General features: G+C 31.2%; 3 protein-coding genes and 1 pseudogene across 3 annotated transcripts; 2 read left to right on the top strand and 2 right to left on the bottom strand.

Annotated features, from left to right (window-relative positions):
* Positions 1-800: 800 nt before the first annotated feature.
* LOC110624337 lies at positions 801-5,134 on the bottom strand (annotated as a pseudogene).
* Positions 4,885-8,128, bottom strand: LOC110624112 (COP9 signalosome complex subunit 8). Its single transcript, XM_021769211.2, has 5 exons — positions 7,951-8,128; positions 7,681-7,760; positions 7,179-7,360; positions 6,195-6,302; positions 4,885-5,337 (listed from the first exon to the last, which is right to left on the bottom strand). The coding sequence occupies exons 1-5, from the start codon at positions 8,032-8,034 to the stop codon at positions 5,198-5,200; spliced, it is 594 nt and encodes a 197-aa protein (XP_021624903.1). The 5' UTR covers positions 8,035-8,128; the 3' UTR covers positions 4,885-5,197.
* Positions 8,129-17,802: 9,674 nt separating this feature from the next.
* On the top strand, positions 17,803-19,408 carry LOC110624336 (F-box protein At3g07870). Its single transcript, XM_043961227.1, is given in 2 exon segments — positions 17,803-18,493; positions 18,496-19,408. Coding segments are annotated over 2 exon segments (1,014 nt in total). The 5' UTR covers positions 17,803-17,962; the 3' UTR covers positions 18,979-19,408.
* Positions 19,409-20,751: 1,343 nt separating this feature from the next.
* LOC110623968 (F-box/kelch-repeat protein At3g23880) lies at positions 20,752-22,344 on the top strand. Its single transcript, XM_021769007.2, has one exon. The coding sequence runs from the start codon at positions 21,051-21,053 to the stop codon at positions 22,128-22,130; it is 1,080 nt and encodes a 359-aa protein (XP_021624699.1). The 5' UTR covers positions 20,752-21,050; the 3' UTR covers positions 22,131-22,344.
* Positions 22,345-22,373: the final 29 nt, after the last annotated feature.

The raw sequence follows: 22,373 nt of genomic DNA, 5'->3' as shown, positions 1-22,373 counted from the left end.
ATAATTTAAAATTATTATAAAAAATTTTAATTTTTCAGTGTATATAAAAACATTTTTTAATAAATTGAATATTTTATATTTAATAAAATTATATTGTTATTCATTTAAAAAAATAAATTATTATTTTATACCACAACAGCATATATAAATACAATTGTTCTCAAATAAATATTGTTAACCTACAGATACAATTTAAATATAAAATAGTGAATAAAAAGTAAAATATATTTCATGTGAGGAGATAAATTATTTTTAAAATGATTTTTGAAATTAAAGTTAGAAAATTTATATGATTGAAATTCAATTTCAGGGGTGGTAATGAAATACCTACTAAAATTCAAAGATGATAAGTAAAATTACCAAAAATGTGGGACCTCATTGCGTATGAAATTGTAATTTAATTTTGGGTGTTAACACAAAAGCCAACAGTAATTGCGAGCGTGTGAGTTTGCTCTAAATGGAATAGTGGACATGCTTTTGTTTCTTTTCAAAATTTTAGGTCCTGTGTTACTCTTGTCTTATTACAAAGCCATCCCAACTTTTTTTTCTTTTTCCAAAAACCCATCCCAACTTAGTTTTAAGTCCGAATGAATTCCTATACTCAATCTAAGCTTAAAATGATAGAAAATAAGACCAAATGAAAGAAAATGGGACAAAAGAAAATCAAGAGGACATGAGAGAAGGGAAGCAAATGAGTGGAAACACAACAACAGTTTACAAAGATATTGTCATGAATGGGGGCATGAATTAGTGCAAGCCACCTCTGTGCTCCTTTCACCGCGCGACCACTTGAAGATCAATCACATTTTGATATGATAACTCAAGCTCAACAGAAATATGATGGATCTGTAGAAAATCTGGACCAGTTTGGACAATCCAACGTAAGAGGAACCACCCTCACTCACTGCGTCCTTTCATAGCAATTGTTATCGAGTTACCTGGTTCTGACTCCAACTCATTAACTCGCTTCTCCACCTCTGACGCAGTTGCTAACCCATTCTTGGACTCATCTATTGGCAAAGCAATTGTCATTTCTTCTACAATTACCACCCTGTTGATCATTTGCTCTGCGTACAGTGGCCACGCTACCATTGGAACACCAGCACACACCGCTTCAAGCACTCAGTTCCACCCACATTGATCGAGTTACAAAACCCACTCACCGAGATATGATTCAATACTGCTACTTGGGGAGACCATATCTTCTCATAAGAACCTTTTATAGCTATTTCTCTTAATTGTTCCTTTGAGAATAGCCCCAGCTTCCAAAGCATGCACAGAAAGATAACACTTTGACTCGGCAGCGATTTTTGGTCACCATTAATGGGCCAATAGAGTAAACAGGTGGGGCAGTGCTATTGGGTGCCTAGAGACCGTCTGATATTGCCTTGAGAGCTAAAATTCAAAGGTCTTCATAATAATTCCTTGTGATTTTAGAAAGCAGGAAGCCATGTCCAGACCGTATCCATAGGCTTTATCCTTGCGATCAATCAGTGGCAAAGGCATGTCGGAGGAAAATATCAGCGGTAAACCTGGCACGTGAAGAAAGGAGTTGATATCTTTGAACCTTTTGGTAGTGTTTTGATGAAGGGTCGGAAGATGCATGAACATAGCAATACAACCAGCACCAGAAGTAAAGAAGAAGTAGCCAGGGATGTTAAGTTGGGAGGCAATGGAAAGAGAAGCAAAACAGAAGAAGTAGCCAGGAAAGTCCATAATGAATACGTTAATTTTGTGGGTTTTGGACATGGAGAGAAGCGCTTGGTGGACATGAGGATTGCTGAAAAGGATGACCTCCAAAGTGAGAGTTTCATGGCTGTGTGAAGATGGTGGTTGAAAGGAGGGTCTTTATGGGAAGATGGTGGAAGTAGATTGAGGGAATGGTGGCAGCGACATCAGCAGCAATACCTGTTACCCCTCTAATTTTAGCACTTGGATTTAAAATGAGCTTGAGTTTCTAATACTATTAATCTTCTTATTTGTTTTTTCATCATGCAATGGAATTAATTAATCTTTCTTCAAAAAAGGATGAAAGACCGTGAGGAAAAATAAAGGGTTAAATTTTCAATTTGACAATAAAGACTCAATCTCAGTTTCTCCTGATTTTCAATTTAAAATTAAATAGAATTGAATTCGTGAAGATGTTCTTCTTAGTTCATCACCCCCTTTCAACCTATTTCAATTAATTACAAGAATTTAAAATTTTCCAAAAATATAACTCTAGACATACAAAACATAAAGGTTGAACTTTTACAGTAATATTTATAAATTTTTTTATATATTTTTATTTAAACATTAAAATTTTAATATTTATTAAAAATATTAAATTAAATAAATTTGAATTTTATTCCAATAATAATAATTAGATTTAAAATAAATTCAAATAGTTTAAATTAATTTTTTAAATTTAAATAATTTTTTTATTAAATTCAAAATGAATATCACTAATATAAATTAAATTTGAATTGAGATAATTTAATTTTTGTAGTTACACCAACAGGTTATATCTCTAATAGAGATAAACACAAGTTGATGATTGAGAGTCGCCAGGTTAAGCAATGATCCGTTGCACTATCAGTAGTATTCTTCGTCACTATCAATGGCCGAGACGCATACAGTAAACCAGAGGTGTGGTGTGCAGAGTCCATCTGAAATTGCCTTGATAGCACTGGGCTCGAGCATTTCAAAAGTGTTCACTATAATCCCCGCTGATTTATGGTGGAAAGGTGAAAATGGTGGCAGCGACATTAACAACGTGATAAGCAGTGACTCTGCCGCCGTGAGTAGCGGAGATAATGAGTGTGTGAATGTAAATGAAAGCTAGGTGGCATGTATGAACTTGGCAAGCTCTAGCATGGACACCAAGTGGCCTATGTTTGGTGACGCAAATATATGTTTGCGTCACCATTGGCCACTTGGTGTTTATATGCATGCATGCAGAGGAGAGATGGGTTGGTGGAATATTTGCACGTCTATTATGAATTTGATGTTTATTTACAAATAAAAATGTGAAATAATATTATAAAAATTAATTATTATTTATATAAATTAGTTATGGTATGGTTATAAAAAAAAAAGGTATTTTTCTAATGATGATATGGTGAATTTACTTTTTATATTATAAGAAAAATCATTGGCTTTAATTTCTTTTACAATCTAGCAAAGAGTAGATTCAACACACAAACAAAGAGATTTCTTTAATTTTTATGTAAATTTTATTACTATTTTTAAACCTTATTTATCGGTCCCTTCTCACTATAATTTAATTTTAATAAATTTTCTCAATTAAAAAAATCATAAAGATAAATAAATAAAACACTAATTTTTCTAAAATATTGTACTATGAATAAGTATTAAAACAGCTGAAGTTGATGAAAGGAGACTTTCTAAGTGTTTTTCTTTGAGAGAAGAATTTACCTTAGATATTAAAAAATACTATATCAATCAGATGTGAAACACGCATATTTTACTTATTCTGTATATCAATCATTCAATGACTCTCTTAACTCTTTATTTGGTAGGAAGAATTTTGTAAAAATTTAAATTTAGTTAATTTCTTTTTTAATAATTTTTTAGAATAAAAAATTATTTAATTTAAAAATTTTATTTTTTAAAAAAAATAAATTTTTACATAATTTTATAAAAATTTATTTAATTTTTTTTCTTACAAAATAAATCATATCGAACTAATTTAATAGCCTCTATCAGTTTTGGTATATAATATTCTAGGTGTTTTTAAATAATTTATATGAAAAAAAATATTTTTTATAAAAAAAATTATTTTTATTATCCATTCATCATATAATAAAATATATTAATAAATTGGAGATAAAAAAACTCTTTAAACAAGTCATTTTATAAAATTAATTTAGAGAAAAATATTTTTTTTATTAGTCGATTCGAAATGTCATAAATACCATAAAATTTTTAAAAGTATATATATCTATAATTTTTTTTTATATATAAAATAAACGGAGTCGTTTCGTTTTACTTTGTACGAAGAAGAAATTAAAAAATTTTATATTAGCTTTTTCATATTAAGTATATTATGAAATTCCTGATCGATCTACAACAAAATTAAGTATATTATGAAATTAATTATATTATTGAGATATCCAGCAGTTGATTTTAATGTCCTTATATAATGAAATTAAAAAAAAAATTAAAGATTTATTCGACAAGAAACACAACAAAATAACTATTATTATAAATAGCCAGTAATTTGCATAAATTATAAAGCTTTGTAGTACTATATATTAATGCCTAATATTATATATATTATTTTAAATATGTTAATTAAATTAATATTATTTATTTTTTTAATATCATAAAAAATAAAATGATTTTAAAAAATATTTTTATAAGGCGTTCTTAAATTTTTTGTAGTAAAATGAAGCTTTATTTTTCCTCTAATATTTAATTTTCACCCTAAACTGGAACCAATATTTTCATAATTAGGTATTTGCAATATTAGGTTATAATTGAAATTCAGAAGTGATTAATTCCAATTATCTTTAATAAACAAAAATCAAACGCTATTCATAAAATCAAATTTTAAATAATTTTTTTTAAGCAAAATAATTTTTTTATATAGATATGAGACTAATCATAAAAAACTCTTAAACATGGCTTGTTCGTAAGCCTCTAAGCTAAGAATTAAATTAACAAAAAGTCTATTACAGTTTTAAATTATATATGCATATACAATTTATAGAATAGTTTTTAAATTACTTTCAATAATGAGGCATGCAAGAAATCGTCATTTTCTTCTCTCAAAAACTTGTTATATATTTATTTAATAAAAAAATATTTTAAAAAATTAACAAATTTTCTACTTATGATAATCCATGATATAAATCAAAATAAAGACAATAATACCAATTGTGCAGTCCAAAGAAAATTGAAATTGGAACCAAAACTCGATAATTTTACATTCCAGTATTAACTTCTGAAAGACCTACTTTCCCAGGAAAGTGATTCCAGAAGAGAATATTGATTTCTATCAATTTCCAGCCATAAAAAGTTAATGGCAGCTCTAGCAAAAGCAGCCAACTATAAGGAAAAAAACTGAACCTCTAAGATACTTACCTGGCTGCACATCCATGTCCTTAACATGTTCAAGGCATTTACTCATTGACTCTAGCGACTATAATAAATGGGGTATTCAGTAGAAGTTTTAAAAAGTTTTTAACTTTAACTAATGCTCAAGGTGGAATACATATTCTGTCAATCGCTGTAGTTTACTGGAATCCAGCTTCTGCTCTGTCACAGTCTGCTGCTTCTTCACGGTTAGCATCCGAGATGCAGGATCAACGATCCAACCTTGCTGCATTACATCTGCATAAGATAACCGGAATTTCATTAGCAACATGTAGAACAAATCAAATACTGTCTTATTAGCCTCAGAATCTTTAATTAAATAATCCACCATTCTACATAGATATAAACATGTGTGTGTGAGAGCGTAAAGCCTTAATATTAGGTAACTCAATCTAAAAGCTTCCTGCCAAAGCACTGGCCACATTTCAGTTCAATGAATCACTTGGAATTTCAGAAAGATAAACAATTCTATAGTCATCCTTTGATCATTACAAAGGCTATGAGTGCTGTTAACAGAGTTCCTCAAGCTTGCATAAAGCCAAAAACTGAATGAAATATCTTTCAGGGTTCATAAACTGGACTGATCTCTTGTCTAAACATTACCACACACTCCCACAGCTTGCATTCCAGTAAAACTAGAGAAATCTTAAGTGGTTACAGCCTTGCAAGTCAGGTTGGGCATCTTTATCAGTCCCTTGAAAGGGCCAGATGCCAAGTCCACATCGGTGACTTTAAAATCGTCAGGTAATCAGATTAAGCCATATATTAATACCATAAGCAGAAAAATAATTTAAATAAATCAAGTTAAGACAGTTGCTTCTAGCAGTGATCTCTCTTGCATGCTTTCTCATCTTTGTATGCGTAGTTTGCATAAGTTCTACCTATCTCCTTCCCTCTTTTTTGGTGTATATATGAGCTCACATACATGTGAGCATGTTATTGGCTAAGACTTCAACCTTAAAACAAAATGACATGCTGAGCCCAGAAATTACTGGATAATAAAAAAAGGTATCTCCTACTTGATTTTCAAAATAATAGTATCATCTTGGATGCTCATTCGAACAAATATGGCAAAAAGGAGCATAGAATCTTACAGTTTGTAGCATCATCCTCGTTCATCCCCAGAAAGTGAGCTGTGTCTTGAATGCTTATTGTTGAATAAGCAGAAAGCAACAGCTGAAACATCCTCTTGGTGTAAAGCTCTGCATGGAATGATATGAAGTGTTGTTATGCCAGCAATCTCAGCATGTAACAGCAAAACCTGATGGTTTCATATTTTAAAAGGGAGAACAAAAAAAAAGCATATAGAAGCTCCCCATCATATTGAAAATTATAAAGCAAGTGCATATATGTTCAATTATAAGTTGAACCATTTCTCATGTTTTGCTGCATGCCACTTCCAAAAACTCTACATCTGATTGCTAACATAATTTCCTCAAAACATCCAAGAGGTTGTTCAAATTATAACAATATACAGTTAAAAAATATATTTTCCTTTTAATTCAAGTCTATGTTCTGAGATGAATTTTCAGGAAGGTACAGATGGTGCTCTAAAACTGAGTTTGATTAGCACCATCAATTCATCACATTGTACGATTAAAAAAAAATCTCTAATAGATGATGACATTGATGAGCTTCATAGATCCACTTTCTGCATGCGTCTATCTGATATCAAAAGAGTCTCACTTTCTCAAGGCGAAGGTAGAAAGGAACTCTTTCAGTTAAATTTGAAGCAAGGTAAAGGATGAGATATTTGGAGTGATAAGAAGCAATTAGAATGGTGTGAATTATACAAAATTCTGCTTTCCCCTCAAAAACCACAAAAAAGGGAGTAAAATCATTGTATTAAAGCCATCCTAGTACATGAGCTTTCCCGAATTGCATGCTCCAGGGAGAAATAAATGCACACTGCCTTTCCCAAGTTTAGGGTCCCAATCCAAACTTGTGCTTATATATGGACATTGATTATTCACTATCATTCATGACATTCAGAAAGAAGTAATATTCATTAGTTATCAAGCAACTAAGACTATATGAACATTCTAATAATTGTGTTATAAGAGTTACGGAAAACTCGCCTGAGAATGCAGCAACAAGAGCGCGAGTTTCTTGACTCCAATCAAAACTACGAATAGCCTCATGAACACCTGCATAGTCACGTGTCCATAATTTCTGACCAATTCTCCAAACGGCAACTACTTCCGGTTGGTTTTCTTTGACAGCTGAGGGTATTGATTTCCAGAGAAATCGAGCACTATTACTGCATGATCATGATCATGATGATGATCATCATCATCAGTCAACAGGTAAAATCCCTAAACTACAGTAAAATCCCCGAAATACCAAACAATTCAACAGTTAAGTCCACCCAAAAAAATTTATAACAAATGCAAAAATCCAATCCCTTCAACATCTCTAAATGCAAAACCAATAGCTTTCAGAACCCCTCAATCACCAGAAAAAAAAAATACATCAAATTTCAAACACACCATATCACATCCCAAACTTACAGAGAGGGGAAAGAAGAATAACAGGAACAAAAACAAGTTAAATAACAGAAACAAATATAAGTTAACTTACATATCATTAGCATAAATGTGGCCAAGCAGATGAATCGCATAAGGCCATTCGTCCTGAAAAGAAATCCCCTCTGCTGCGAACTGGACACAGAAAAAAGAATTAGGGTTTTGACTAGGTATACAATCAATTAACAAAAAGGGCACCAGCAACTTGACGAGAATTTGAAGAAGAAAATTACAACGACGAGGTAGAATACGTACAGAAAAACTAGAACGAGTTAGAAATCGAATAATAGATTCCAAAATCAAAATTTGAAAGAAGAAAGATTACCTTGAGCATGAGTTCGTCGCAAATATCAGAAATCTTATCATAGGATTTGGAGGACAATGCGTCGGTGAGAGGAGTGAAATCCATGGTTGTTTGCTAGCTTTCGCTCACTGGTTACTGTACAGAGAGGGGAGGAGAGGTAGAGAGAGAGAGAATTGTAGTAAATAAAATCCAATCTTTGACAAATATATAATTTTAAAGTTTATATAATTGTTTTTTTAAAGGTTTATTTTAAGGAAAAAAAAATTAGTGCCTCTTATATTCGTTAATAAAAGGCAATAATTTTAGAAAGAGAATAGGGTGGGTAGAAAGTAGATAGAAAGAAAGCGGCGGCGAGGGTTTTTTCTTTCGGGTATTTAGAGTTTAGTCATCTTAATTTTTGTTTTTATCTCATTTTTTTTCAATTTCTTTAACGTCATTTTCCTCTCCAGGCAAGGAGATTTTGTTTGGTATCGCTGTACTTCATAACCTTCTCTCGTCTGGATGGATGTGCTGGCTAGGGATTTTACTTGGAAAGCTCCGTCTTTAGAGGCTTTCACTTCAGCTTCCTATATGAATGATGGTTTTAGATGTAATATTAGTAATTCAAAATCGCACAGATACATTCAATGGCTTTCTTCGACTGGATTTTGCGGCATCTCCTCTCTTAGATTACTTTTATAAGTAAATTATTCTCGCTATTGCAGCGGTTTTATGTTAATTGGCATCAATTTAGCTTCTTTGGTCTCTGTTGGCACTTATTGTACTAGCTAGTGTTGCAGCAATGTGGCGATGGGTGTCAGTGTCAGTGAGTCGGTGTCTAACTTCACCTGTTTAGATGTTAGTTTTGATTTGTTTGGGTGCCGATTTCTGTTTTCATTTATTTGGTATTGTTTATTTGACTGGTGATTTTGGTTTTTTGATCTTGATTTTTGATTTTATTTGATTTGTTTTGATTTGGATAGTTTAATTAGGTTTTTCTTTTACTGTATTTTTAGTCTTCTATATTTATACCCTATAGATTTTTGAAATGCAACTTTACACTTGTATAGTAAAAAGAAAATATTCGTTAATAAATTTTTATTTTTTTTTGAAATAAGATTTTTATATATCAATTTATTAATTTCTGAACTTTTGTATGTTACATTTTTAAAGAATTATATTGCATTAAAATTCAATGATAAAAATTGTTGAAATATGTAACAATTAAAAGGATTTTAAATTAAAATTATTTCATTTAAAGGTTTAAATCTTTAACAGATATTGTTGTGCTTAAACGTCTAAAGTTTTTTCAAATACTAAAAATATTTACTTAAATATTTAATAAAAAATCAATTAGATGTGTGGAATTTTTTTTAAAATAATTATTATTTAATTTTTATGATATGATAAATTTAATATAATTTCATTGGTTGATACGTTAAATTATTAAAAAGTAAAACTATTTTAATAAAAATTAATAGTTCAAATAATATAAATGTCACTACTTCAATATTAACGGCCGTTAATTCAATATAAAATATTTTTTTAACGTTCAACACTTCAACTTAATAAAAATTAACATATAATTCTCTAATGGTATAATAATCAATAAAATATTATCGGTATATATATATATATATATATATATATATATAAAGCTAACTAATACAACTTCACTTGCAAATAATAATAAGCTTCGTTGACATCAAAAAGTTCATTTTTAAGAAAGTATACTTACCGAATGAAAAATAATAATAAAAATGACATAAATACCCTTATTCTAATGCCAAAAATTCATTAATTCAATATAATATATTCTATAATATCCAATACTCAAATTACATGATATTAAATATATAATTATTTGATTATTTATTTCAACAAAATATTTTTATAATTAACAAGTTTACACTTGTTAAATACACTTACAAATTGCAAATAAAATGAAATAAAAAAGGAAAAAATCTAACAGAAATGAAATCGCAAAACATAGAAAGCTAATGTTTAATAGTCCAGAATAATGATCAAAATCATATAATACTATTTTGAATTCAGTTTGGCTAAACTAAAAAATTTTTGAGTAAAACCGAACTAAAATTATCGATTTTTCAAGAACGATCACTTATCTCATTAATCATTAAGGATTTCATTTTGCCAACCGATTATATGCTCGTGACTTTTAGCCTTATTCTTATCTTTAAAATTTATTTTTTTTTTATTAAAAAAATATGAAGAGTAGTGTGTGAGAGTTAAACCCATGACCAATATATTAGAAATGTAGGGCAATTTTTCCATTCCACTAATGGATTTTCTTAAGGAAGATGCAATAGAAAAATTCATTTTGATGAGTCCTAATATGACATTTAATTCTAGCTGTGATAGCTCCAAATGAAGTTAACTTGTATTGCCATAATTGGCTGTCTGTTTGCACATCTCCTTATGGTAATCCCAGTTATTATGTAACCGTGGAGAATCCTAAAATACCATCTTATATCTTATAAGGAAGCTTCAAGCAACGGAGGATGTGACAGGACCTACAATGAATTTCAAGTATAACTATTCTGAACAATTTGAAGGTTCCTTTCATCGACCAAGAAGAGTGCTATGTGGAGGTTAGAAAAGGGAAAGTGAGTTAATTTTGCTTTTTTATACTCACTAAATTCATATTTTTCCTTATAAAATTGAAAAAATATGAAGTATGATGTATAAGAGTTGAACATATGACCAACATATAGTAAATTTAGAAAAATTTTGATTGAGAGTAAAATCTTGATTCAGGTTTATTTGAAAAAAGTATGAAAGTGTAACCGAAATTCATCTTACAATACATGCTGGGAAATTTTGCAATTACTCTAATGAATTTTCTTAAGAATTATGCATGACGTTGTAAAAAATTAAATTTGTCAGATTCAGCTGCTCGTGGGAAATAATCTCACATCGGTAAAATATGAAAAATCTAAATTATATATAATAATTAGAATGAAATTACTAAATAATTTGAATTAATTATTTTGGACCAAATAAAAAATAAATTTAAAAATTATTTGAATCAATTTGAATAAAAAAATTATGCAAAACTAGAGCTGGTGGAACTATAAAGGAAGGCCGATCTGTGTGAAATAAAATGGAATCGACCGAAATATTAACAAAATACTGTTACGTCACAAATTTAATAGGGGAGAGTAAAAAATCTCACATTGAATAAGTAGGGAAAATCCAAAATGTATCGGTTTAGACTCCACCGTTTCAAAATTAATTGATAAACCTGCCCATTCACAAAACAAATCGCAACTAGAATGCAGAGTAAGTTCCAAGATACTAATGTACTTTTAAATTTATTTTCCCTAAAATTTCATTTTCTCCCCGTGTTTCTCGGGATTTTCTTTTCTATTCAAAAAAATACAACTAGAATGCACAGTGAGTCCCCGGACAGTAATTTACTTTTAGATTCATTTTACTTAAAAATTTATTTTCTCCCCGTAACTTAATCTTATATTATAAAAGCGTCAGATAAAAAATTACTGTTTTTGAGTTCTTGATAAATTGCATCGAATGGAAAAAAACTGATTTTATATATATATTTTTAAATAATTTATAGTAATATTATAATTTTAATAATATATATTTTATAATTTTAATAAAATATTAAAGATTTATAACGAAATAATTTATATAATATTCCATATCTTAATAGAATTCACGCGAATGAAATATAAATTAATAAAATTAATGACATATATATCTATATATATTTATAATTATTATTATTATTTCAATATATAATTATTATATATTAATAAAATATAATGTAATAAAATTAAAAACAAATTAAATTAAAATATTTATAATTACTTTATATATATATATATATATATATATTATTTTCATCTAAACTACATAATTTTATCTAAACCTATATAATTTTTAACAAATATAAAAAAATTTATTTTATTTTCTAAGATTTTAAAATTAAAATATAAATATAAAAAGCCTATGGATATAAGTTGTATTTTTCAAATCTCTTCTTCTTAAATCAGACGCGCCCTCTCACATTCCTCTTCGGCCCTTTCCTCTTCGGTTCTCCGTAATCAGGTACTCGCTCTTTGCGCTCTCTCACTCTGTCTCTTCGCCTCACCCTTTCCTCTTCGGTTTTCCGTTCTCTTTTTTCCCTTCCGTTTTCCGTTCTATTTTTCATAATCGGTTTTGCGTTTAGGGGCAGTTGACAAATCTCTGGTGGGTTTTGTCGAAAGATTGAAAATAAATGAGCCTTTTCCGTTTTGAAGCAGAAATTTAGGGGCAGTTTATCGATTCTTCATTTTGCTAGTACTATAGAGTATCCATTTCTCTTTTTTTTTCTTTAATGGTTTTTTTGAATTCTATTTCTGCAACTGAGGTTTATTTTCTGCTAAATTTGAATTTTTATGTGTAAGTTTATATTTTACGTAGACTTTTTTTGAGATCTTTGCATCTTTGTCTTTTGTTATTGATTTATCCTATGCTTTTGCATCTCTTATGTATCCTGAGTTGCTGTTCTGCACTCTGTATTGAGTTTTAATTTCTTCTTTCTTGATTATATAGGTATGACTACTAAAATTACATCAAGTAGTGATCGTTCGGATTTAATAAGTGCCCTCAACCATGACTTGTACCCCCGGATAAAATAAAGTGTTTAAGATTCCGGATATTCAGGTATTTAAATTTCACTAAACATTTTAGACTTGACACTGTTCTTTATTTTCAATAAAAAATTGTGCTTAGGTCCGTAGGATGTTCTTTATTTAACTAGAGATCCCATTATTGGAAAAAAGTTTTAAGATTTATTGGGCATCCCAAAGTCCATAAATAAGAAGTATAATAACTTGCAAATTTTACAAAAGTATGTGATGATCATTCCAGCGGATTGCTCGGATCTATCCTCCTACATCCGGACATATTATTTCCGGACTTTCCAAAAAAAACAATATACTGTGATATAGTTTAGTTTTTAGAGAATCTGGATCAAATAAATGAATATGTGTGGGTGCCGTTTAGTTTTTAGAGAATCTGGATCAAATAAATGAATATGTGTGGGGTGCCGTGATATTGGGCCACACATTTTATGCGATGAAATATTTCAAGAAATATCTGCTATTGCATGTAAATTGTGAATCTGAATCTAAATTTAAATTTCTGTTTATGAAAAAAAATTCTTTCATTTTCTAACTGAATAAAAATTGCACATGTTTGTATTGTACACCCTCTTTGCGGTGGTACATTTTTCAGAGCACGCCATTGCACTCTTTTTCAAAGAAGAAATAGCACTACCAACATCATTCCCCCTTGTGTTGGAATGGGTAAAAGCAATGACCGAAAAATCCAAGGATAATCATAATAAAAAACTTTTCATTACAGAATTTCTACCTTCGCATTCTGAAAATTTTAAACTATAATGTCATGTAGTTTTAGCTCCTATTTTGTTGATTGGTGTTGAAAATAAATGTTTAGTAATTGACTATTATTGTTTATTTCTTTTTTTTATTTACATGCTAAATACGTTGAAAAACTATAAGTTGGCGTGACTGTTTCGGAAGTGGTAACAGCTGCGGAATTGAGGTTGCCACTGTTGAAAGTGCCATTATTATGCTTAAATAGAGCGGCTTGGTACAATACATATAATTGCCGCAAGCAGTTGGCTGAAAGACCTATTTCAGGTCAATGTTTGCCGTACAAAACAAAACAAAATAATGGAGTTGATGATACTAATTGGTGTCGCTTCCATGAAAAACAAATTCCTACATTGGATAAGGCTTGCAAGCAAGCTAGGATGGAGTGAGCTTTTGCTTATGAGCTGCTGTCACAACATGATCTAGGTGAAGACGAAGATATGCCTGAGAAATTGTAGAAACCTGACGGGTGATGAATCATGAGAACGTTGTGGATTCACCGGTGCAGGACACTACACCATTGCAGGCCAATTCTGAGCCACAAATGTAGTTATCGCCCGGGGGAGTGAACACAGGTCTATTCATCTGGAGACTCATAACTTACATTACAGTGCATCACCGGGGGCCAATTCTGAGTCACAGATGAAGTCATCACTGGGGTGAACACCAATCTATTCATCTGGAGATTGATAACCTGTATGATAATGCATCACCGATGCAGTACAGTTTACTTCCGGTGCGGACACACAAAATAAGGCGGCAGATAGGTACTCAAAGGGCTTTTGATTACTATGAAATTGCCAGCATGGTTTAAAGGATCAAAATGTCGAGGAAGAATGGGGACGGGCAGGATTGATGCTTATAGTGGAGTCATGAAAAGGACTAACTGACTCCGTATTTTTTTTGTATTCCAATTCCATTATAGTAACTTATGAGAAGGAATAAATAATCAATTGGTCTTCTTCATGACTCCACTATAAGCATCAATCCTGCCCGTCCCCATTCTTCCTCGACATTTTGATCCTCTGTACCACGCTGGCAATTTCATAGTAATCAACAGCGCTTTGAGTACTTATTTGCCGCCTTATTTTGTGTATCCGCACCGGAAGTAAACTGTCCCGCACCGGTGATGCACTATCCTGCAGGTTATCAGTCTGTCTCCAGATGAATAGACTGGTTTTCACCCTCCGGTGATGACTCTATCTGTGGCTCAGAATTGGCCTCTGGTGATGCACTGTCATGCAGGTTATCAGTCTATAGATGAATAAACTGGTGTTCACCCCAGCGATAACTCTATCTGTTGCTCAGAATTGGCCTGCAATGGTGTAGTGTTCTGCATCGGTGAATCCACAACGTTCTCATGATTTATCACCCGTCACGTTTCTCCAATTCCTCAAGCATATCTTCGTCTTCACCTAGGTCTTGTTATGACAGCAATTAATCAGCAAAAGCTCCCTACATCCTAGCTTGCTTGCAAGCCTTATCCCATGCAGAAATTTATTTTTTATGGAAGCGACACCAATTAGTATCATCAACTCCCTTATTTTGTTTTGTACGGCAAACATAGCCCTTAAATAGGTCTTTCAGCCAATTGCTTGCGGCAATTATATGAATTGTACCAAGCCGCTCTATTTAAGCACAACAATGACACTTTCAGCAGTAGAATCCTCAATTCCGCAGTTGTTGCCACTTGCGAAACAGCCACGCCAACATATGGCTTTTCAACGTATTTAGCCTAGAAATAAAAAAAGAAACAAATAACAACCGTCAGTTACTAAACATTTTTTTTTCAACACCAATCAACAAAATAGGAGCTAAAACCACATGACATCATAGTTTAAAAATTTTAGAATGCGAAGGTACATCTTCTATAATGAGAAGTTTTTTTATTATGATTATTCTTAGATTTTTCGGTCATTGCTTTTACCCATTCCACTCAAAGGGAGAATGATGTCGGTAGTGCTATTTATTCTTTTGAATAGAATGCAATGGCGTGCTCTGGAAAATGTACCACCGCAAAGAGTTGTACAATACAAACATGTGCAATTTTTATTGAGTTAGAAAATGAAACAATTTTTTTTCATAAACAGAAATTCAAATTCACAATTTATCTACAATAGCAGTTCGTTGCCAGCAAAGTACTTCAACTGATATTTCTTGAAACGCTTCATCGCATAAAGTGTGTGGCCCAACATTGCGGCACCCCATGCATATTCATTTATTTGGTTCAGATTTTCTAAAACTGAACCATATCATAGTAGATTGTCTTTTTTGGAAAGTCCGGAAACACTTCACAGTCTAATGCACACAAATAATATGTCTGGATATAGGTGGATAGATCCGGACAATCCGTTGGAATGCTCATCACATAATTTTGTACAATTTGCAAGTCAATATACTTCTTGTTTATGGGCTTTGAGATGCCCACCAAGTTCTAAAACTTACCATTCGTTTTTGTACCATTACATATTATTGCTTTTCCAATAATGGGAAATTCAGTCAAATACAGAACGTCCTTAAGACCCAAGTACAATTTTTTATCGAAAATAAAAAATAAAGATTTAGTTTCTTCAAAGGAATTGAGAAATTAAGAAATAAATCCCAAGTAAAGTCTAAAATGTTCAATGAAATCTAAAAACCTGAATATCCGAGAATCCTTAACCCTTTCTTTTATCCGGGAGTCCAAGTCACGGTTGAGGGCACTTATTAAAGCACAACAATGGCACTTTCAGCAGCAGAATCCTCAATTCTGTAGCTGTTACCACTTCCGAAACAGACACGTCAACATATGGTTTTTCAAGGTATTTAGCTTGCAAATAAAAAAAAAGAAACAAACAACAATGGTCGGTTACTAAACATTTTATTTCAATACCAATCAACAAAATAGGAGCCAAACCACATGACATCATAATTTAAAAATTTCAGAATGCAAAAATACATTTTCTGTAATGAGAAGTTTTTTTGTCTCAAGCAGTACTTCAAAGTCATCGGTTCCTGCATTGGATTGATTTGTTTTGCAGAGTACTTGACTAGTCCTAGAAATATCTTCACTTTATGGAACCCCTGCATCAAGAAGACCCTGACTCTCCCCAAGCCAAATGTCACCTTCAAAACCCATGGGTGTTACCAAGCTTTCGTCGGTGTCGGGCTTGACTTGAACACAGATGACTAAAGTGTTGAGAATTGCTGCATTTATTGAGAACGATCAGTCTGCAGTTGAGGTTTATTCTCTTCTTTCAGGTTCTTGGAGTGTACTACACTAGTGCTAAAATATGAAATCCTGGATTCTTTTTCAAAAGCATTTGTTAATGGAGTTTTCCATTTTATTGCTTCTCCAAAGAATGCAGAAGATAAGATGTTGGTTTTAGGTTTTGATGTGGATAATGAGATTTTTCGCAACGATTTCTTACCAGAAAGGTTTTGATGAGGAGATTTGATCAGTAATGGTGTATAAGAAATCAACCATTGGAGTTTTCACTAATCAATTCAAATTATGTGTGTCATCTATGGTTAATGAAGGAGTATGGTGAGCTTGGATCATGAACTAAGATGTTAAATGTTGAGACTCAAGAGGGATTCATTCCTAAAGCATTAAAATTCAGGAAAAGTGGGGAATTTCTGTTGAGCTTCAGTGAAGGGGAGATTGTTTTATATGATTTAGAGAACCAACAGAACAAGAACCTTGGGATTCATAAGAAACTAGACGACTGTGTTTTCATACATCCTTATGTTGAAAGTCTAATGTTACTTGATAAAGCTCATCACTAGGGAATAGTGATGCAAATTCTGAATAGTCAGGACAAGAATCCCCTAGGAAGATGCTTGTAATTACCTATCATGTCTCTGAATAGTCTGTACACCACTGGATTGTTTATATATTTCCAATTTCATGGTGCCAATAAAATCTAGCATATGGATATTTGGCTAACCTGAAGATCAGTAATGCATCTGATTGAAGAATTAGAGAGCAAGAAATGTTTTACAAAAAGCAGAAACTGTCTTTGAAAATTGCCATTAGAACATAATTTAGTATATGCATATCCTCGACCACCATCCCCAACCAACCCCCATTGCTGTGTTCTGCTACACCATTGCTATTGCCTGCATAATAAGACCATATATCTGGATTTTTGCAGCTTTCAAGGTATAGTTGATTAATTTCACAAGTAAACAGTGAAATATATATATATATATATACATATATATGTTTGCAAATATATTGTTTAAAATGTACATTTCTTGTGTGTATTTTTTTTTTCGAAGATAAAGTTGATTTCAATGAAGGGCCTTAGCCCATCAGGTACAAGCAAAACCCATTACATAATGGCAGACTCACTCAGCTTGTCCAATAAAAATAAATCCAGAAGCTAGCAGCTTAGCCTACGTAAAAACTCTCCGAAAACCCTAGTGATTCAAACGAGAAACTTACATGTACAAGCAGCTCTTCTTCAAGAAACTTCTAGTGAGTAAGCAAAACCCATTACTTAATGTCTGCATTCTTTTTCTGTCCTGCATTCAGTAGCAGAATTTTTTATACCTTCTATGTGATTAGTAGAATGAACTCCAACAAAACCTTCTTGTTAACAGAATAAGGAGCTTTTTTTTTGGGCTACAAGGATCAGGATATTCACATGTCAGGCTATTTTCCTGATGAAGTCATGCTAGAAATTCTTAGTAAACTGCCTGTTAAATCCATAGTAAGATGCATGTGTCTTAGCAAGTCTCAGCACTCTCACATCAAAACCAGCACCTTCTTTTCTACTCATCTCAATCAAACCATTTCCTCAACTAAACACTCCTTATTTCTTCTAAAGTTTTTCACTGATCCTAAAGAGTATTTTTCGCTCCATTTCGACGACAAGGAACTAAACAAGTACATGCATCTTGATTACCCTTTGGACGGCAATAGATACTTTGATTTGATCAACTCTTGTAATGGCTTAATTTGCTTTGCAGATTGTTTTTACCTTCACAGCAAAACTTTCATTCTGTGGAATCCATCCATCAGGAAGACCTTAAGACTCCCTGTACTGAATGTGACATTCGAAACGCATGGCAGGCTTGGCAGCTACCATCCTTATGTTGGGTTTGGATTCGACTCGAGCACCAATGACCACAAACTCCTGAGGATTGCAGCATTTCATAATAATGAATGCCTGTGATTGAAGTTTATTCACTTATTGCAGGTTCTTGGAAGTGTATTCATACAACAGGACAGAAATACAATATCATTGAGAAATGTAAAGAGGCATTTGTTAATGGAGTAGTCCATTTTATAGCTTGTGAGGAAGTTGAACATGGTGAATCTGAAGAAATGTATGTTCTGAGTTTCGGTTTCAGCAACGAGGTTTTCTGCAAGTTTATGTTGCCAGAAGGTTTTGGAGAAGAGATTCTTTCTGTGCTTGTATTTAAGGAGTCAACAATTGCTATTTTCTGTTTAGAATCATACTCCTCTTTTGAGTGTTCTCTGTGGGCGATGAAGAAGTATGGTGAGACAGAATCATGGACCAAGCTGTTCACAAAACAAGTTGAAGTAATACCAAGAGCATTGGGATTCAGGAGAAGTGGAGAGTTACTGTTGGATTTTTATAGAGGAGAGATTGTTTCATATGATTCCTTATGTGGAAAGCTTAGCATTACTGGATAAACCATAGCCTATTAACAATGTCTAGTTAAGGAGAAATCTGCTCAGAGCAACGTTCCACTAGTAAGAAATCTTTCAACACTACTTGATTCAATTTGGCTAAAGACACTAACCCTATTAGCAAAACCAGTTAATAATTTTCTTCGAACGGCAAGGAGATATAATTTACATGTCGCAAATTAAATTGGTGCACTTACTAATACCTATCAAGCCTATCCCTATGTATTCATTCATTTGCATACAACGTAACCGATTTAAGTAACTATGGACCCAACAGAAATTAAAGCCCACGAATTCATGTTCCTTTCAGCGACCTGTCAATATTATAAGTGAGATGATTAGAGTGGAAGACCCTTAAGGCCTAAACCAGTGTTTTTCTTTTTCCTGAAGAGAAAAACAAAGATTCCTGCTTCTTCATGCCATAGACTCTTAAACAAGGGCTTTTTGCTTTTTCAAGTTAAAAAAAAAAAAAATTTCTCAAATCTTTATTGAAATTTTTTTTTTTTCTAAATTAGAGTGAAAAGTGACTCTATTGCATTTTAAAATTACGGTAGAGTTTACCGCACTTTAGAAGTGCGATAGAAATAATTAAAAAATAAAAAATTAATAAAATAAAATAAAATAATTAATTAAATAAAAATTAATTAATATTAATATAATTTTTATAATTATATTTTATAAATTTAATATATAATTAAATAAATTAATGCTAAGAATATATATAAATATATTAATATAATTTATTTTACAAATGTATTAATTAATGTAAGGATATATACAATTTATTTTATTAATCATATTTACTAATATAAAAAAGTATAAAAAATTAAATAAAAAAATATTTAAATACTCAAAAACAGTGAAATGTAATAAAATAAGTTAATATATATATAAATGATTAAGTTAAAAACTAATACTAAAAGTTTGTATTTTCACTTTCAATTATTAATATCTCACTTTCGATTATTAATATTTATGGAGATTACATAAATATTAAAAATTAATATTTATATAATATTTTGAGAGAAATATGTGAGAATAGAGAAAAATTATGAAAAAAATATGAAATAAAATAAGTTTTAATTTTTTTATAGTTTTTATAATTATAATTATTTATAAATTAATTATAATAAAAATAATAAAATAGAATGATAAATATAAAAAATATAATGTTTTATTGTAAATAAATTAAAACAATTAACATTTATAATAATATTAATATAATTTTTAAAACTATATTTATATAAATTTAATATATAATTAATTAAATTATATAAATTAATAAATATAATATTAAATTACAAATAATTTAAATCAATTAATATTAATATTAATATAATTTTTATAATTATATTTTATAAATTTAATATATAATTAAATAAATTAAATTAATAAAATATATTAATTAATTAAATTTATAATTTAAATTAATTGAGTTCAGCTCTGACGCATTCATGCATTATATATTTAATTTTATTTTTAAAGAAGTGCGGTAGCTTTTTACCTTGATCTGGAAAAATGTTTTTTCCGAATTAAGATTTTTAGAAATTTATTTTTTTTTTAATTTGAAAAAGCAAAAAGCCCCAAGACATAAAAGCTGACATAGAAGTTAATGATAGAATTTTCTTCCCTAGGTTGTATATGCATATCCGATTCAGGCATCAAAAAGAATATACTCCATTCACTAGATTCAATCTTAAGCAAGTCTCTGTCATTTCAGCTTCTGGGTTAATTTTTATTTATTGATAGAGGAGTCTACAATACATGATTGCAAGAAAAGACAACAAAAAATATTAAATAAATTAAAGAGTTGCGTATGAAATCAGGCCGGCTTCAATGTCTGCATTCTTGTTTTGCATTATATCAGCAGTGCTATTTTTTTACCTTTTCGGACAAAGAATAAATCACAATTAGTGTAAGTGGCATGCTTCAGATTTCTCTTTTCGGCCTCATTCTTCATGATTTTCCAATCCAGAAGGGTGATTTTTATGGGCTAAATCAAAATCTCCAAGGAAGAATTCTTCTTCTCTGTGACTGTGAAGCTTTTCAAAGTCTCAAACTCTTCCAAAGGTAGAATGAAAAGATCAGCCAGTTTGCCTCAAGAAATTATTGTAGAAATTCTTCTGAAATTACCTGTTATAACCCTTGTAAGATGCACATGCATATGCAAATCTTGGTACTTACTCATTAAAAACACAACTTTCATTTCCACTCATCTCAATCAAAGCCTTTCCTCAACTAAAAACTCCCTATTCCTCCTCAGAAGTTTCCATAACCAAGAAGAGCATTTATCCCTCCATTTCGACAATGAGGAATTTACAGACTATATGAATCTGGAAAAACCTCCAAAACTCAAGCAGTACTTCGAAATCATCGGTTCTTGCAATGGATTGATTTGTTTTGCAGAGTACTTAACCAGTCCTAGAAATATCTTCACTTTATGGAACCCCTGCATCAGGAAGACCCTGACTCTCCCCAAGCCAAATGTCACCTTCAAAACCCATGGGTGTTACCAAGCTTTCGTCGGTTTCGGGCATGACTTGAACACAGATGACTATAAAGTGTTGAGAATTGCTGCATTTATTGAGAACGATCAGTCTGCAGTTGAGGTTTATTCTCTTCTTTCAGGTTCTTGGAAGTGTACTACACTAGTGCTAAAATATGAAATCCTGGATTCTTTTTCAAAAGCATTTGTTAATGGAGTTTTCCATTTTATTGCTTCACCAAAGAATGCAGAAGATAAGATGTTGGTTTTAGGTTTTGATACGGATAATGAGATTTTCCGCGACGATTTCTTACCAGAAAGGTTTGATGAGGAGATTCGATCAGTAATGGTGTATAAGAAATCAACCATTGGAGTTTTCACAATCAATTCAAATTATGTGTGTCATCTATGGTTAATGAAGGAGTATGGTGAGCTTGGATCGTGGACTAAGATGTTAAATGTTGAGACTCAAGAGGGATTCATTCCTAGAGCATTAAAATTCAGGAAAAGTGGAGAATTTCTGTTGAGCTTCAGTGAAGGGGAGATTGTTTTATATGATTTAGAGAACCAACAGAACAAGAACCTTGGAATTCATAAGAAACTAGACGACTGTGTTTTCATACATCCTTATGTTGAAAGTCTAATGTTACTTGATAAAGCTCATCACTAGGGAATAGTGATGCAAATTCTGAATAGTCAGGACAAGAATCCCCTAGGAAGAAATTTGTAATTACCTATCATGTCTCTGAATAGTCTGTACACCACTGGATTGTTTATATATTTCCAATTTCATGGTGCCAATAAAATCTAGCATATGGATATTTGGCTAACCTGAAGATCAGTAATGCATCTGATTGAAGAATTAGAGAGCAAGAAATGTTTTACAAAAATCAGAAACTGTCTTTGAAAATTG

Source organism: Manihot esculenta, chromosome 10 (assembly GCF_001659605.2).
Source record: "Manihot esculenta cultivar AM560-2 chromosome 10, M.esculenta_v8, whole genome shotgun sequence".
In the NCBI taxonomy this organism is placed as follows: domain Eukaryota; kingdom Viridiplantae; phylum Streptophyta; class Magnoliopsida; order Malpighiales; family Euphorbiaceae; genus Manihot; species Manihot esculenta.
Note: the sequence above shows the minus strand (reverse complement) of the source record. Positions and strands in the feature narration are given on the sequence as shown.

Excerpts from the sequence above, each read along its gene's own strand:
- LOC110624112 (XM_021769211.2), bottom strand. The coding sequence starts at position 8,034 with ATGGATTTCACTCCTCTCACCGACGCATTGTCCTCCAAATCCTATGAT. Across the intron at positions 7,361-7,680 it reads CACATTTATGCTAATGATAT|TAATAGTGCTCGATTTCTCT; the intron begins GTAAGTTAACTT and ends ATGATCATGCAG. Across the intron at positions 6,303-7,178 it reads TCTTGTTGCTGCATTCTCAG|AGCTTTACACCAAGAGGATG; the intron begins GCGAGTTTTCCG and ends CATTCCATGCAG.
- LOC110623968 (XM_021769007.2), top strand. The coding sequence starts at position 21,051 with ATGAAAAGATCAGCCAGTTTGCCTCAAGAAATTATTGTAGAAATTCTT.